Genomic DNA, 17,003 nt, shown 5'->3' on the forward strand with positions numbered 1-17,003 from the left:
CCCCCCCCCCCCCCCCCCCCCCCCCCCCCCCCCCCCCCCCCCCCCCCCGAGGGGGGGGGGGAAGAGGGGGGGCGCCGGCGGGCGGAGGGATACGGGCGGTGAGGTGAGGCTCGGTGGGTGCGCTGCGACCCGGAGGGTCACGTGGGCGCTCGCGGCGGCACCTCCCCCGCGGGCGGAAGTGGCCGTGAGGGGACAGGGCGGCCACGGAGCCCCCTCAGAGCCCCCCGAGCCCCCTCAGCACCCCCGAGCCATCTCGGAGCACCCCCGAGCACACTCGGCTCGCCCCGAAACCCTTCCGAGCTCCCCACCCCCCCGAGCTGGCCTTCCGCGCCCCGCCGCCCCCCAGCCAGGCCCACCCCGCCGAGCAGAGGGGAAGAGCGGTTTCGGTGCGGCCCCGGTGAGGGGTGGGGGGTTGAGCCCGGCGGGTTGAGGGGGCTGAGTGTCCTCCGCTGTGGCCCCGCCGGGTTTGGCGAGGAGCGGGGCGGCCGCGGTGAGCGAGCGCCGATCGCCCCCTGCAGCCACCGGGCACGGAGGGAGGGAGGGAGGGAGGGAGGGGGTTTGGGGCCACCTGCTGCCCTCGGAGTCACACGATCGTTGAGGTGGGAAAAGCCCTCCCAGCCCATGGAGTCCCCCCTGTGCCCGATGCCCACCTTGTCCCCCAGCCCAGAGCACTGAGTGCCACGGCCAGGCCTTCCTGGGACACCTCCAGGGATGGGGACTCCAAACCTCCCCGGGCAGCCCCTGCCAGTCAATACCTGACAACCTTTTCCAGCAAGAAATTCTTCCTCGTGTCCTCGGGACAATCCAAGCATGGGCACGGGGACGTGACAGTCCCCCCGGGTCGTGCCGGCTGGCTCAGCCCTCCTGGCTGTGCTGTTTCCATGGAGTTTTCTGTCCCACTCCATCCCCCTTCCCACATGGATGACAATTATCCTGGCAGGGGGAAAGCACTGTCTATAAATCTCTAAATCAGCCTTTAAACCCCTTTTAACCCCAGCCTACCAGGTCCTTCACAGTCTAAGCTGAGAACTCTTGCAAGTCTTTGGGAATTACCCATGTTAATGTTCTGCAGGAAAACCACCATCAGGAATCCTGGTGCAGCCTGAGCTTCTGGATATCAACACTGGCTGCAGTCTGGGACCAGTTTCCATCTTTCTCACTGTTTGGTAGGGCTTTTTTTGGGGATCTTTTGTGTGATTTTTTTCCTCTGCTGTGCAGAGAGGTGAGATATTGGGTTCCTGAGGTAATAAAAACTAAAATTTGAAGGCAGTTTGGCATGTAGGACCTCTGCAAAGCATCAGGAGTGGGATCTGTTGGAGATCAGCATCTGCCCCAGCTGCTGAGGGATCAGGAGGAAGCTCGGCACATGATATGTTTGGGAAAATGGGATTACCGGGACAATCCATGTGTAAATTTGCCTCCCTCAAAAACAGTCTTCATGTCATTCCATTGCTGGGAAGTAGCATGAGGGATATCCCATGGAAGCCAAGGATAACACAGCTTGGAAGGAAATCTTTAAAGGGTGGTTGGTTGTTTTATAAAAAAATCTGCAAAGAAAAAAAAAACCAAGAGGAAAATTGAACCACTTTTTGTACAACCAGAAAAGAGACACCATGGAAAGGAGTGTCCTGAGGGGACGAGGAGAATCCATGTACCCCTTTTTCCATAAAAAGCACATGATGTAAACCAGGTATCTCCCAAAAAAACAGATCTGTAAGTCCACCTCGAATGTTTCTTGGGCTGGCAGGGAAAGGCATCTCACTGAAGACACTTTGTATCTAAATAATGAATGTCAATAATAACCAAAAATTAATAAATAAATAGTTACTTCAGTGACTTGCTCCATCTTTAAACACTTTTAAGAGGTGCTGGGGTCTGGCAGCAGATGCTGGAGCAGGAAAAGGAACAGGGAGAAAGGGGAAAAAAGCTTAGCTTTTCCTTTAAGGGCTCAAAATAAACTGGAACATAAGGTGGAGGGATTTCCTGGGCTGCTGCAGCCTCCAGCCTTTGCAAATGCTGTATTATATAATTCCTTTCATAAACGTATCAAGTTGCATCTTAAGATCTTTTGCCACCATTATTCCCACTGGGAAGCCGTTCCCAGAACCTTCTGCTGGTTTTCAGGCTAAATATATTTGGGACTGGTCAGTCTCCACTTATTCCTGTGCCAACACTGGCCTTAAATAGCTCCTGCTGTGTGGCACTTTGTGCTCCCACGGGCACACACATCCCCTTGGCCATGGGCAGCTCTGCCCAGCTCCCCTCCAGTTCCAGGCTCCCCCTTCCAGTGGCTGCATCCCGGGGTCTCCACCTTACCTTCTCCCAGGAGTTTTCCTACTACAGTCTCATGGAGTCCAACCAACTCAGCCACACGTTTCATTGGAAAACCCAAAATCTTTTTTTTTTTTTTTTCCCCCCAAGGCTCCAACCCGAAAGTTGATAAAATTGTGGCTGCCCATCCCTGGAAGTGTTCCAGGACAGGTTGGAGCAACCTGGGCTAATGGAAGGTGTCCCTATGGAATGGGATGGGCTTTGAGGCCCCTTCCAATGCCTGAGCAGCCTTTCCAGGAAGAAATTCCTCCTGCTGTCCAACCTGACCCTGCCCTGGCACAGCTCGAGGCCATTTCCTCTTGTCCTGCCCCTTGTTCCCTGGAAAACACGGACACAAGAGCAGGAGGGTTGAAGGGGATTTGCCAAAACAGAGATCCTGTTATTTTAACCTTTTCCTGGACGTTTTTCTGTTACTATGTACATATACAGTAAAGTTATTCATATATATATGTTACATATATAACATATATATATATGAAATATATATATACTGTATATATAAAACATATGTTATCTCTATATATAGAATATATAGTAATACATACAAATTACTCATCTACAATATATAATATATATAAAATCTATAACTTTCTATATAATCTATATAACTTTCTANTGAAGGGGATTTGCCAAAACAGAGATCCTGTTATTTTAACCTTTTCCTGGACGTTTTTCTGTTACTATGTACATATACAGTAAAGTTATTCATATTATACATATATATGTATAGTATGTATGTGTATGTAATATATAATAATATATAATATATACTATATAGTATATGGTAATATAGAATATATAGTAATACATACAAATTACTCATCTACAATATATAATATATATAAAATCTATAACTTTCTATATAATCTATATAACTTTCTATATAATCTATATGTCTAAATATAAATAGCTTTCTATATAATATATAAAAATATATATTTACATACTATTATATAATACAAAATATACACTATATAATTTATAGTAATATATAATATATGGTAATATATACAAATTACTTATCTATGATTTCTTATGTATATAAAATAGATACATTTCTATATAATATATAAAAATATATCTTTCTATATAATATAAAAATACATATTTATTTTCTTATGTATATGTGTGTATATATTTTATATATTTAAGATATATAAAATATATAATTTCTATATAATATATATGAATAGATATAGATAACTTTCCATATAATATATAAAAATATATTTATTTAGGCTTATGTATATATATGTATATATAAAATATATATGATATATAAAAGATATACTATATATACACTTATATATACATAATCATCATCAATCATATATACACTTATATATACACCTGTATATGTGTATATCTCTATACTGAGCATGTGTTACGGATATGTTATGTCATATAGACGCTATATTTTATACGCGTTTCACACATTAGCAGAGAGCCTGAAGTCACTGCTATCATCACAGCTGCAATTGGGACCCTCCGCCCGCGGTGTGTGCCGCTGAAGTAGCGGTGAATCCTTTCCTTCCGCTGACGCTCGTTCCGGTCGATCCGTCCCATCCCGAACCATTTCCAGGCTGGAGCTCCCGATTATCCGGGGGGCGGAACCTTCGCGCGGGTCGGCGGCGGGCGGAACGTTCGTGCGGGGCGCGGGCGCCGGCCGGCCGGAGGAAGCGCGGGACGCGCCGCGGCCGCTGCCGGGCCCTCGGTGCCGCCGGCGGCTCCTTCTGCTCCTGCCGCTCCTTCCTCCTCCTCCTTCTTCTCCTCCTCCTCCTCCTCCGGGCCCGCCCCGTGTCCCGCAGCGCGAGTGACGCGCCGGGCCCACGGTGAGTGCCGGCCGGGGGAGCGGCCGCGGCCGCGCCGCAGCTGCGGGGCGGCGGGAAGGTCACGGGCGGCCCGGGCCGGTCCGGCCCTTGCGGGGTCACCGTGGGGGGATGACGGGCCCGGGAGGGGATCCCCGGCGTGGGAGGGCATCGCCGGGCCCGGCACAGGCGGGGGGTTCCCGGCAGTGCCTCAGCATTCCCTGGGAGCGGAACAGCCGCCGTGCTTTTGGTTTCCCTTTGGCGCCGGCATGGGCGGAGCGGAGCGAACCGTCCTCCCCGCTGAGGAGATAAACGCTCAAGTCCTGCAGGATTTACCTTCCGTTTGTTATCAAGGCTCTGCACAGCGAGGCTGTGCTCCGGTTTCTCTCCTGTTACAGCTTTTCCTCACAGTTGGTGCTCAGGGCACGGGTTGCATAAAGAGGAGGTTCCTTCCGCGGCTTTTTGGGAAGGATTTTTCCTTGTTCAGTGACCCAGAGCCCTTTTATTTTAATGAATCAGGCTGAGGAGGGAACACAGAGCCCTCCAGCTCGGGATGACTTGCTTAAATCCCAAAGCAGGCAAATTTAATTTGGTTTCCAGGCAGGTGGGCACAGTGACAGGCTGGATTTTTAACTGCCTGAACAGGGAAGGCAGTGTTAAAAAACCCCAAACCCAGTTATTCCAGTGATCCTGCTGGGATACAGGAGCCAGGGGTTGATGTCCACCGAGTGGTGCTTCTCCTGAGCCCAGTCCCAGTGGAATTCCAGGTTCCAGAGTCAGTGGTGTGGCAGAGCCTTGGGGTCAGCATAACACAGGGAGGGGGATCGAGGGATATGTTGTCTGTAGGAGCTCCAGCTTTGCCCTGGGCAGGGGGAATCCAGGAATATCTTGGCTGTGGGTGCTCCAGCTTTGCCCTGGCTGCCAAAGTTCCCTTTGGAGAGTGGCCAGGGAATGTCAGGAGCTGCCAGAGGAATTGCCACTGGCTTTTCCTTGCAGCAGGAAAACGGGGCAGTGCACGAGGAGTGATTAGGGATTGTCAAGAGGAACCCCCCCACCAGCTGAGGAGGAAGTGGACCCTGTTTTTCCCAGCCATTTTCCAAGGTTTTAGGAAAAGTCCTTCTCTGTGCAGCACGTCCCCTACACTGAAGGCGCTGCGCTGTCTGGGCTTGGCTCCTACAGCAGTCAGGCTTTTCCCTGGATAGCTGTGTGCCACATCCAGCATTTTCAGGTTTCCACAGATATTAATAACTCCACATATATCCTGCCAGCTGCAGCCTCCAGCTCTTAACCTCGTTTTAATCAAATCCAAGTCATCCATCGCTCCGGAATGTGGCACTTGGGTGAAGGGAAAAGACCTCTCTGGTTAAATAATGGAGTTCTCTGTCTCCAGGATTTAGCATTCTTGGGTCAAGAACAGTCCCAAAATGATGGTCTTAGTGGGAATGTGTACACAGGATCCCAGGATGGTTTGGGTTGCAAGGGAAATTAAGGATCATCTCATTCCACCCCCTGCCATGGGCAGGGACACCTTCCACTGTCCCAGGTTGCTCCACGCCCCATCCATCCTGGCTTTGGACACTTTCAGGGATCCAGGGGCAGCCACAGCTTCTCTGGGCAACCTGTGCCAGGGCCTCCCCACCCTCCCAGGGAACAATTCCTTCCCAATATCCCATCTATTCCTCCTCTCTTCAGTTTGAAGCCATTTCCCCTTGTCCTGTCCCTGCAGGCCCTTCTCCAAAGGCCCTGGCAAACAGCTTTTATAACTCAGTGTTTAAACACAAGGCAGACGTTTTCCCAGCTTTGATTTTTCCTTCCTTCTGCCCCTCCCTGTGGTTTCCCTCCCCTCCAGATCTGGGAGCAGGATGGTCCACGCCGAGGCCTTCTCGCGGCCCCTGAGCCGGAACGAGGTGGTGGGGCTGATCTTCCGCCTGACCATCTTCGGGGCCGTCACCTATTTCACCATCAAGTGGATGGTTGATGCCATTGATCCCACCAGGAAGCAGAAAGTAGAAGCTCAGAAGCAGGTAGCGCTCCGTTCTTCAGCATTTCTGTGGAATATCGGGATGTTCTGGTGGAAAACCAGCCTGGCCGTGACGACGACAAAACGCATGAAAGCACGTGGGATAATCCAAAAGAAAACTGGGATTTCGTTTTTAGTAAATCTCAGGATTTAGGCTGCTGGTCTTCAAAAAATTCCAAAATTACAACTTCTGCCTTGAAGTGGTGGAAAAACTGCAAAACTGCTGAACTGGAGGCTGATGTTGGTTCTGGTTTTCAGCAAGTCCATGGTCCTGGTGCTGCTTCTCCTCCTGACAGCTTTGCTGAGCAGCAGTTGCTTTAAATCACACCCTCATCAGTCTCTTGGTTGCTTTTTAAAACCTTGAGCAGAGAGAACTTAATTCCCTGCTGCTTTTAAGGCGACTTAATGGCAGAGACCTCTGGGAGCAGTCAAATTGCCTTCCTGGAAAGGGGAGGAAAGAAAGTGAAAAGCCTTATGTTAAGTTAAAACAATTCATGCCCTGGGAAAACCTTTATGGGCAGTTCAGAACCAAAAGGGAGATGTTTCCTTTGGAATTGTGGCAGCTGTTTGATTTGCTTTCTGGCTGACATAAATTTCACAGGTTCAAAGAGCAGTTTTTGAGCAACCTCAGCCTGTTTTGGCGGGTTTTCCTTTTCTGACGAACTTTTGAGTTAAAAATCAGCTTTTCCCAATCTGTGCCAGTGCCAGCTGTTATATAAGAAGCTGCAATATCCCAAAAGCACGTTGGACTTAGTGCCAGTTTGAGCAGAAAGAGGAACTAAGTTGTGCAAGGGTGTTGACACAGCTCATGACTTTTCCTTTTAAACTGGGGAAAACCCACTGACTGCATATTAAAAAATTGACTGGCTTCTGGGAATTAGCCTTTTTTACCTTAAAAATACATTAATCTCTCCTTGATGCAGCACTGTGGAGGTTTGGGGGAGCCAAACTCTGTGTTTTAATGTTTATTGGGGTTGTTTTTTGGATCATAATGGCTGAGTCGTGGATGTGGACTGGGAGGGCTGGGGTGACACTGCTTTGGAGGGAACTGAGGCATCTGACTTGGTTTCACTCAGGTGACAACAAATCTTTAGGAGGCATCAGAACTCTACTTAAAACAAGATTTAACCTCTTTTAGGGTGTGACTTAGGGACACATAAAAGATTTTTCTTTCCAAACGCCACACAGAAGATTTTAGAAAGCTAATTTTTGAGGGGAACACTCCAGTTCTGTCTCTGATTCTCCTGGTGTTTGATTTCCCCCCAGGCTGAAAAACTAATGAAGCAAATTGGAGTGAAAAATGTCAAGCTGACAGAATATGAAATGAGCATTGCTGCACATCTCGTGGACCCCCTTAGCATGCATGTAAGTTTTCCCTGCTCCTTCTGCTCTTCAGACATGGAATATCTTGGCTTTGACTCTGGATTTCATTAGCTGTCACATATACACATCTGTGGAAACGCACAGGAAACGTTCCTGTGGTTTAAAACTACAACTGCGTTGTTGAGAGCAGAGGTTTTTAATCCCTTGTCTCTTATTTTTGAGGCCGTGCACTACTTTGAAGCTTTTGTATTTTTCCTTGGAGAATTTAGGATATTTTCCCCTTGTCAGGAACTATGCTGATCATCACTAATATTGTTTTTCCCTCCTAGGTCACCTGGAGTGATATTGCAGGCTTGGATGATGTCATTACAGATCTGAAAGACACTGTCATTTTGCCCATCAAGAAGAAATATTTGTTTGAGAATTCCAGGCTCTTACAGCCCCCAAAAGGTAGGAGAGGAATGTTATGGATCTGTATGCTGGTATTTAAAAACAAAAGGTGCAGTTCCTCAAAAAGGAAAGGGGAAGTGTGTTGCCAGGCCAAAGGGCAACAATTAGGACTGATGCCAGGGAAAACCCTCGGGTTTTCCCTCTTCTCCTGCTTTAGTGAAGAAGTTTCGTGTTAATAATGGTCATTGATGATACACTTTGGTGCACTAATCATAGAACCGTGGAATGGTTTGGGTTGGAAGGACCTTAAAGCTCATCTCATTCCACCCCCTGCCACGGGCAGGGACACCTCCCACCAGCCCAGGTTGCTCCAAGCCCCGTCCAACCTGGCCTTGGACACTTCCAGGGATCCAGGGGCAGCCACAGCTTCTCTGGGCAACCTGTGCCAGGGCCTCCCCACCCTCACAGGGAAGAATTCCTTCCCAAATCCCATCTAACCCTGCCCTCTGGCAGTGGGAAGCCATTCCCCCTTGTCCCCCTGCTCCAGCCCCATGTAATCCATATATCCTGCATTTTTCACTGCCTAAATTGTCTTGTTTTTCATCTTGCACCCCATCTTGTCCTTTGGCAGTTGAGTTATAACTTTGCTCTGCAGCTTTGACACTTGGTTAATGTTTCTGTGTTGTTGTAGAAACAGAAGTCATAACATGAGCCCTCAATGGGAGCCAAGCTTGAGGCATCTCTCTGCTCTAATCCTGGAAATTCCCATCATCCAACAAGACAGACATCCCAGTTTTACTCCAGAGATCCCTTGATTTTCTCTGGAGTTGGGGCAGTGAGGAAACTGGCAGGTGGAGAATCAACTTTCCAGTTAAACTGGAAAGCTGGGCCCTGCTGGAATCCTTACAGCCACATTTGTGGGATGTTACTGCAGAGCAAAGCAGAGTTTAAACCTAAAACACTGGACAAACCACCGAAGTTTATCTTTCCTGCTCTGATCCCTGGAATATTGTCTTCTGAACCTATTAATTCCTGCCTGGATCTGTGACCCTCTCGCTTCTGTGCCCCAAGAGATGGAAAATGCAGCACTTTCGTGGCTGGTTTGGTTTTTCCAGGCTAACTTTCTGTTTCAAGTCACAGATTGAAGCTGTCTGGAAAATTACTTGAATGCCATGATCTAATAAGCTGAAGGGAAAAAATGATATTTTTATTTATCTTTTTTAAAGCAGACTTTCCATCTAGGGCAGCTCCCCAGTTTTATTAGTGGCTTGTGCTGTGTGTTAATACCAAGTCACTGCTGCAGAGTGATGATGTTTGTGGTCTTCAGTCATGTAAACAGGGGAAAAAACCCTTAATAATTCTCTGTGTTTCAGGCTTTTTTGGGGCTGAATTTTGTCTCTTTAAATTGTAATTCTGTAATTTCTTTACAGCTGTGGTAGAAAAACACCCCTGTGAGTCCTTTCACTGTCACAGCTTTAAAAATAATACGAGACGTCATGTTTAATTGGGGGTAATTTGTTTAAAATGTCAGTGGGCTCAGTTTTTTGGTGGTTTTTCTTTTTTTTCCTTTTCTCACCCCTCTCTGCTAAGTTTTATTAGCAGGGCAGAAACTAGCTATGAACAGGGCCTGTCAGATGCTGACAGGAAATAAATGGGGGCTTAGTTTTTTTTTTCTTATGGAACCTTTATAGGCACAGAAATAGAATCATAGGATGGAATCACGGAATGGTTTGGGCTGGAAGGGACCTTAAAGATTGTCTCATTCCAACCCCCTGCCATGGGCAGGGACAATAAGCCAGCCCTTTTCCAAATGTCTCCCTCCAGTTTCCCTATACCTGTCTTTAGATATTCTTAGCTGTAATTTAATAAGGATTATCTTAAATACCTCTGAATTTGCTTTGATGGAACAGCGTTTCCTTATCTTGCTTTCTTCCCTTTTAAGGCCTGGATGAAATCCAAGCCTGGACAGGCTCAGGTCTGTCATTAACACTGTGAATTTTGCAGGAGTCCTTCTCTATGGCCCCCCTGGTTGTGGCAAAACCCTGATTGCCAAAGCTACAGCCAAGGAAGCAGGTTGCAGGTTTATCAACCTCCAGCCTTCCACGCTGACAGACAAGTGGTATGGAGAGTCCCAAAAACTGGCTGCTGCTGTCTTCTCCCTGGCTATAAAGCTCCAACCATCCATCATCTTCATTGATGAAATAGGTAAAAATCTCTCTTTTTATGGAAGTACCTGTAGGAGAGTGACATGAAACTGTGGATTCAATGATATATTGATCACTGTCATCTTTTCCTTATAAAGAGGGAAGGTTCAGTAGTAGAAATAGAATTGAAGAAAGGTTCAGTAATAAAGTACTGATGGCAAATCAGGAAAAATAATGTATTTCTTCCTCATGGTAGTGGATGAATTTACATTTAGAACAAGTTGCTGCTTATTTTTGGTTCACAAGGAAACCCATCACTGAGCACACTTCAGTGCTTCTGCCATGAGGGCTCATAATGGAAAATAAACTGTGGGTTTAGGAGAGCTCTGGAACAGCAGTTTAATAAGGCTGAAGAAGTAGGAGGGGAGGCTGCTTTCCATGAATTCAGGAAGGTGAAAGTTTGGAGCACAAGATTTGGGGTGAGCTTGTGTGATGGGTCCACACTTGTGTAATGCCATGGAAAAGATGGGGGGGTTCCACTTTGCTGCTCTTCATCCCGAGCAATGCTTTTTGTTTGGTGACAGTGGTTATTAAAAATGCATTTCTAAGGTAAGAGAACAGCCCAGGAGGAATCCAGCTGGGTTGGGAGTGAACTGCTTTTCTCCCTAAACACAGATTCCTTCCTACGGAACCGGTCGAGCACTGACCACGAAGCCACAGCCATGATGAAAGCTCAGTTCATGAGCCTCTGGGATGGGCTGGACACTGACTATAACTGCCAGGTAAGGACAGAGGATGCTGGGAAAAGGGATGGGATTCCTTCCTCTGGGCTGTTGTGCATGGAGCCCCTTTGGAAGGACGGCAGGTTGCACGGAGCAGGAATTATCAAATAGTTTCATTACCTGACAGTGATGAGTAGCACTTCATGGCAACGAGGTGAGATATTAACAGATTGTTTAGCTTCCTGAGGAGACCGTGTTTGGACTTATTTGGGTTTTATTTGAGGTGTTACTTCCAGAAGTGTCAGCAATGCAAATGTATAGTCTGAGCTGCCAACACTGGGAATTTTTAAACTGTTTCGAAAAACATTGTCTGGAGAATATTTTCTTCACATGAAGGGAATCTTTGATTTCAGGAAAAGCTATTGAAAGCTCTGAGCATTCATCCCAGTATTCATCCCAGGTGCAGGTTGCTTGGTTTGTCATGGAATCATGGGATGGTTTGAGTTGAAAGGGTTTTAAAGATCGTCCCTTTCCTAACCCCTGCCATGGGCAGGGACACCTTCCACTGTCCCAGGTTGCTCCAAGCCCTGTCCAACCTTGCCTGGGACACTTCCAGGGATAGGGAACCTCCAGGGATTAGACAAGCACTAGACTCTGGAGTTAATCTGCAAGGGTAGAGAAGTGAATATTACCAAAAGCCAGATTGTGTTAAGTGGAGCCATGGTTCCATCCCCTTATTCCCATGTGCTTCCGTCCCCCTCCATGATCTCAACTGAAGTGTTGTGTTTTAGGGAGGAAAACTAATACAAAAGTTGCTGGTGCTGTAAAAACAAACCAACAGAAAACATTCATGAAGTAAATATTTCTATAAAAAACCTGGGCTAGTGGAAGGTGTCCCTGCCCATGGCAGGGGAGGTGGAATGACAGGAGCTTTAAGGTCCCTTCCAACCCAAACCAGTCTGGGATTCTGGGATCCTAAAGTACTTGAATGCAGCAAAAAGCCTGCGTGGTGTTCTGAACTGTCACCTGGAACAATGCTTTGAAAACCTTTAAAAAGGATGTTTATTCTCCCAGTTTAAAATTTTCAGCCTTACACAAATCTGTATTTGTGTAAATGGCCGATGCACCAACATCTGTTGGTTTGTAAAATCTGCTTTTCCTCCTCTCTCAAGCTTGTGCTAAAGATGTTTTTAAGTTGATTTCCCCAAAAATGAGTAGAAGACAGTGTAAATATACATATATATATATATATACACTGAGGAGCTTAAAGCAGGATGTTTGCTTACCATTAATAAAATGGCATGAACACTTCACTACAAACTAATATCATCTTTCAATCACAGTGTATTGTTTTTTTTCCCAGTACACTGACAAGTTCTTGGAGCAAGTCAAATTGTTCATTCCCTGCAGTAAGACAATTTAGGGGCTCTCCAGTTCAGCAGAATTTGGCTTTTGCTGCAGTACCAAAAATCCTAAAGGCTCGGAGGAAATTGTCAATCAGTGTTGTGATGGATGTTATTTGTTCCCATGTTGGTTGCACCTGGAAACCACGCTCAGTTTTGGGCTAAACCTGCTGAGGATGGAGTCAGGAGTCTGGCAGGAACTCGGGGGCAGAGCCCTGATGAAAAGTATGCCTTTGGGCTAAAAAGCCAAAGGAAATAATGCCCAGGAAAGCGTGGATGGGAGCAGCGAGGCGGCGACCCCGGTGCCTCTAGGTGGCAGGGTGAGTCTGTGCCACCAGCCCTGCTGGAGCTGCCCTGCAGCACCAAGCCTGGACAAAAGGCCAGGAGCACGGCAGGAAAACCTCTGGAGTGGAGATTAATTGCCCTGACATTTTTCCCCTTCCCCACTGGGTGTTTACCATGTACATAACTCGGAGTAACAAATGGGAAAACAAGGCCGGTGTGAATGGGAAGTAAATTTGTTCTGGAATTAATAACTGGAGTGCTCCAAGGAGGTAAACAGCGCCCTTGTGTTGGACTTGGCTTGGACAGTGTAACCCACTGCTGGCAAATGGACCTGTGCATATAGAGATTCATTTAATGCTTTTTTTAATGCTTAAAAAAACAGACACCCTTCTAGTGCATGTGGAAGCTGCCAGGTGCTGATTGCCTTTCTTGTCTAGTGGAAGGTGCTCCTGGCCCTGAGACAAGATGATCTTTAAGGTCCCTTCCAACCCAAACCGTCCTGGGATTCTTTTTTCAACACAAAAACACCACATTTTTTGAATACCTTACCAAAACGTCTCCTTTCAAATTCCTCCTCCTCCTCCCAGAGCACCAGGAACTAAGAGTGACATCACCGAGAGTTATAAGCAGAAGTTTTAAGTTCCCTCTTAGAGCTTGAACTTTCAAACTGGGCTCATAAAGTTCAGCCCTATGTCAGAATCTCCCCCCAGGTGGTATTTGTGGCAGCAGTTCTCTCCTCAGCTGCCTGGTGCTGAAATCACTGCCAGGAAACCTTATGTAACTTCTTTAGATGTCGATGTTCTTGATAAAGTGGGGAAGAGTCACTTGTTTGGTTTTGAAACTCCCAATCCATCCATGCTTTCCAAAGCTGCTCTCAGGCTGACTGGTGTTGTGTGCTGGCATTCCCAGGTGATCGTGATGGGAGCCACCAACCGCCCCCAGGACCTGGACTCGGCCATCATGAGGAGAATGCCCACCCGCTTCCACATCAACCAGCCTGTGAGTCCTGCCAGAGCCACAGCAAGGGGCTCAGCACCCAGCAAATGCACATCTCTGGGGTTTTTTCCCCCAAGGAATACTGCATTCCTTTAGTCTGGGTGTTGTTTCTCAGAAGTGCGCCTGTAACTCGGCTTTGTAAGGTGACGTTTCTCAGGGAGGTTTTGATGCCCTGGGTCTTTTATGTGAAACACCACTTCCCACCCCTCCTCTTCCTCCCAGAGAATGGAGTGGTTTAGATGCTGCACACTGGGAAACAGCTTGTTTTTAACTTGGAAACTGCTACAGAAAGCACAAAAGTGGCTGCACACACTTGCCTGCGGGTGAGGATGGCACCCAGGTCAGCTGGGGGGAGAAGCAGGTCCATGCTGAGTGCCATTTATGCCTTCTGGATACACAGTTTGCAAGGAGGGAAGAAGGAATGAACTCTGCCTGTGAAAGCCTGTGTTCTGCTCAGGCCTTTCCACAGCTGGGCACTCTGGAAAAACAGGTTTATTCTGCTTATGGTGGGGTTGGAACGAGATGGTTCTAACCCAATCCATTCCATGATTCGATGATTTATGACAAAGAGGCAGTAATTAAGCTCTTTATCAATTAGCCAGCTGTCACAAGGTTACCCTTACTCCCAGTGTTGCTATTGCCACCCTTTTCCAGGTATTTTAGTCTCCTTTGAACACTTGGCTTTGTCACCAGCCGTTTCTGTGTTCGTGTTATTGGGAGTTCAGTCCCTGTCAGAATTCCCTTCTGGCTACAGAAATAATTATTCATTTTTTGCTGAAACTTAAAGAGACAAAACTCAATCAGTAAAGCTCTTACTGATTGTGCAAGAGAGTACCTGTGTTCCCAGGCCCACGTTGTTTGAACTGGCTTTCACTCTGTGTGGGAGGATCCTCTTGGAAACAAGGCATTTATAACCCAGTGACTGCTGAGCTTCCATACCTGTCCTGTAGCCCTTCCTCATCTCCAGGTGTTCCTTGAATTAGCAAGGGGCAAGGATGTGGATTTTAGTACTTCCTCTTGTCTTTCTAGCAAAACCCTCGTTAGAAGGAGGAATTATGTGAAGGTAGCAGAGCCTTGGGATATTCCAGGGATTGGCTCCCTCTCCCAGGATGAGAGTTACCAAGGGAGGTGTCATTTAGGGAACAGATTTTCCTTACCCCACTACAGCCCTATCGTGAACTTACTGCTTGGCTCTTGTGCTCGGGATCAGGCAGGATTGATCCCAACTGGGATAACTGATGTGCTGTGGATTGGGAATGGCCACAGGTAGGTGGGAAAGCCTTGCAGATTTTAGAGCTGAGTTTGAGATGAAAATGCCCCATATCACTCATTAAAAATTATCTGCAAGGCAGAGGGAAATGGAAGAAGTACTTTTTGGGACAGAGTAGCAACTGTTCAGCTGCCAGAGTATCTATAGGGGATTGTTTTCCCTTTTTAAGGATGTAAGTGAAGTTTGGGAGACACAAACTCCAAGTCTTTGCTGCCTGTGTCTTACCTTGCTGGTAGGGATCTGCTCAGGGCTCAGCTGTTCTGTCAGTGACCTCATTAGTGTGGGATTTCTATTGCTTCGAACACCTGCAGAACTCCATTTGCTCTCAGACAGGTTTCCACAGCTCATGTGGCTGAACTGGGACCAAAAGCCCCACCATGGAGCTCCATGTGTTTGGCTTTGTCCCCTGGTAACTTTGATCTCTTCTGTTGCAGGCTCTGAAGCAAAGAGAAGCCATACTGAAGCTCATCCTGAAAAATGAAAATGTAAGTAGAGCCCTGTTAATGTGTCCTTTGCTGGTGACATCAGAGGCCTTGCAGAAAACATGTTTTATAATTGCCTGCCTTGGAGGGAGGGGGAGTTTATCTACCAAGGTATTTGTGCTGATAACTTGGGAATCTTTTGTGGATTTAGGTGTGGCCTCACATTAAAGCACTAGAGTTGCCTCCCCTGTAAGCAGGAGCCTCAGCAGAACAGCAGCCTTGGATTTGGGGGTGAATCACCATCTCTGAGCAGAGTTACTTCATTTCTCTGTCTCCATTTACTAATTCTGTAACTAGATGATATATTTATCTCCCTAAGGATGCTGAATCCCATTTGAATGAGTGAAGGACATTTCAAGACCTCTTGAAGCAGGGAGATACTGACTCTTAACTTTTTCTTGGCTCAAGTCAAGAAAGGAGTAATGACTTTTTTACAGTGCTGCTTTTGCTCCATAATTCATATTTCCTTTAGAGGAAAACTACTCCAGATGTTGTTACCATTACTGTGTGGTGTTTGTGTCCCATCTGCCCTCTGAGGGGTCGGTGTGAGCACACCTGGAAGTGTCTGTGGGTAGGATATGGGATCCATGTTATCAGTGGTTCCTCCCAGATTTAGTCAGCAGCACTATTTGTCATGAATATGCTTCTGCAAAGGTAAAGCAAATACTGATGGACTGGAAAAATGTGCTGGAAGGGGCCGTAAAAAGATGGAATAAATGTGGGGTCTTGACTGGGAATAGTTCAGTGTGGTCCAGTGCATGGAGTTAGACGCGTTATTTTGCCTCTAAATCCCCATTTTGGGGTCGTATAAAGTAGGAGCAGGTCCAGACAACAGAGTTGCTGAGAAACTTCTGTGGGCACCTGGGAAAACGGGGCATTGTTCCTGTGCTCCAGTTTTTGCCACCCAGATCCAGGCAGGAGTTTGATTAGTGGTGGGATAGACCAGTGGGATGGTTGGCTTTTGGTTGGCTCTTGGTGGGTTTTCTTCATCAAGTCCAGAGTTTGATGAGCTGAAGCCTCAGTTCCTTCACTGAAATGAACTCCTTGGAGGGTTCTGAGCGTAAGCTGCGAGTTGATAATTCATCTCACAAAACATCGGGTGAAGAAGGTGATCTCGGGGCAGGGAAAAGTACTTGGGGTTGACTTCCCTCGGTGAGGGAAGTCAACACTTGTGGAGTTTCCATGCTGTGCCCTTGTGGTCTGTGGCAGGTGGACAGGCACGTGGACCTCCTGCAGATCGCCAAGGAGACGGACGGGTTCTCGGGCAGCGACCTGAAGGAGATGTGCCGGGACGCGGCGCTGCTCTGCGTGCGGGAGTACGTCAACAATGCCTGCGAGGAGGACACGTACGTGCCTCACCCTCCCGGCCCCTGCCCAGCCTTGCCTTTGTGTGCTCTCATTGGAATCAGGAATTTACAGGGGGTTCGACCCCCTCGCAGTGCGGGAGGGTCTCGTTTGCCTTTCCAAAACCCGCCCAACTTTCAAAACCAAAGTTACCATTATTGATTTTGCCTCTGGAAATAAGAGTGTTTGTGCTAAGGCGCCAGGCTGGAGATGGCATGAGCCAACAAGTCGTGGTGCTGCACTATCTAGTACTAGGGTTCAGTGCTGGTGACACGGTGCTGCAACGTTCCTCTGGGATCTCCCACACATACAGGGAATCCCTGCGTGCACAGGGGCTGTGCTGGAGCGTGTGCAGGGAAGGGAACGGAGCTGGGAAGGGGCTGGAGCAGCAGGAGTGGCTGGGGGGGCTCAGCCTGGAGAAAAGGAGGCTCAGGGGGGACCTTCTGGCTCTGCAAGTCCCAGGAAGGAGGTTGGAGCTGGCGAGG

General features: G+C 47.5%; 1 protein-coding gene and 1 long non-coding RNA gene across 2 annotated transcripts; one reads left to right on the forward strand and one right to left on the reverse strand.

Annotated features, from left to right (window-relative positions):
* Nucleotides 1–1,127: 1,127 nt before the first annotated feature.
* Nucleotides 1,128–1,764, reverse strand: LOC108506077. Its single transcript, XR_001877669.1, has 3 exons — nt 1,656–1,764; nt 1,394–1,547; nt 1,128–1,238 (listed from the first exon to the last, which is right to left on the reverse strand). It is a non-coding gene; the product is annotated as an uncharacterized LOC108506077 (long non-coding RNA).
* Nucleotides 1,765–4,015: 2,251 nt separating this feature from the next.
* On the forward strand, nt 4,016–16,830 carry ATAD1 (ATPase family, AAA domain containing 1). Its single transcript, XM_017832691.1, has 9 exons — nt 4,016–4,163; nt 5,989–6,163; nt 7,426–7,524; nt 7,812–7,932; nt 9,877–10,077; nt 10,692–10,798; nt 13,336–13,425; nt 15,127–15,177; nt 16,384–16,830. The coding sequence occupies exons 2-9, from the start codon at nt 6,002–6,004 to the stop codon at nt 16,678–16,680; spliced, it is 1,128 nt and encodes a 375-aa protein (XP_017688180.1). The 5' UTR covers nt 4,016–4,163; nt 5,989–6,001; the 3' UTR covers nt 16,681–16,830.
* Nucleotides 16,831–17,003: the final 173 nt, after the last annotated feature.

This window comes from Lepidothrix coronata, unplaced genomic scaffold, assembly GCF_001604755.1.
Source record: "Lepidothrix coronata isolate B3197 unplaced genomic scaffold, Lepidothrix_coronata-1.0 Scaffold204, whole genome shotgun sequence".
NCBI classification, from domain to species: Eukaryota; Metazoa; Chordata; class Aves; order Passeriformes; family Pipridae; genus Lepidothrix; species Lepidothrix coronata.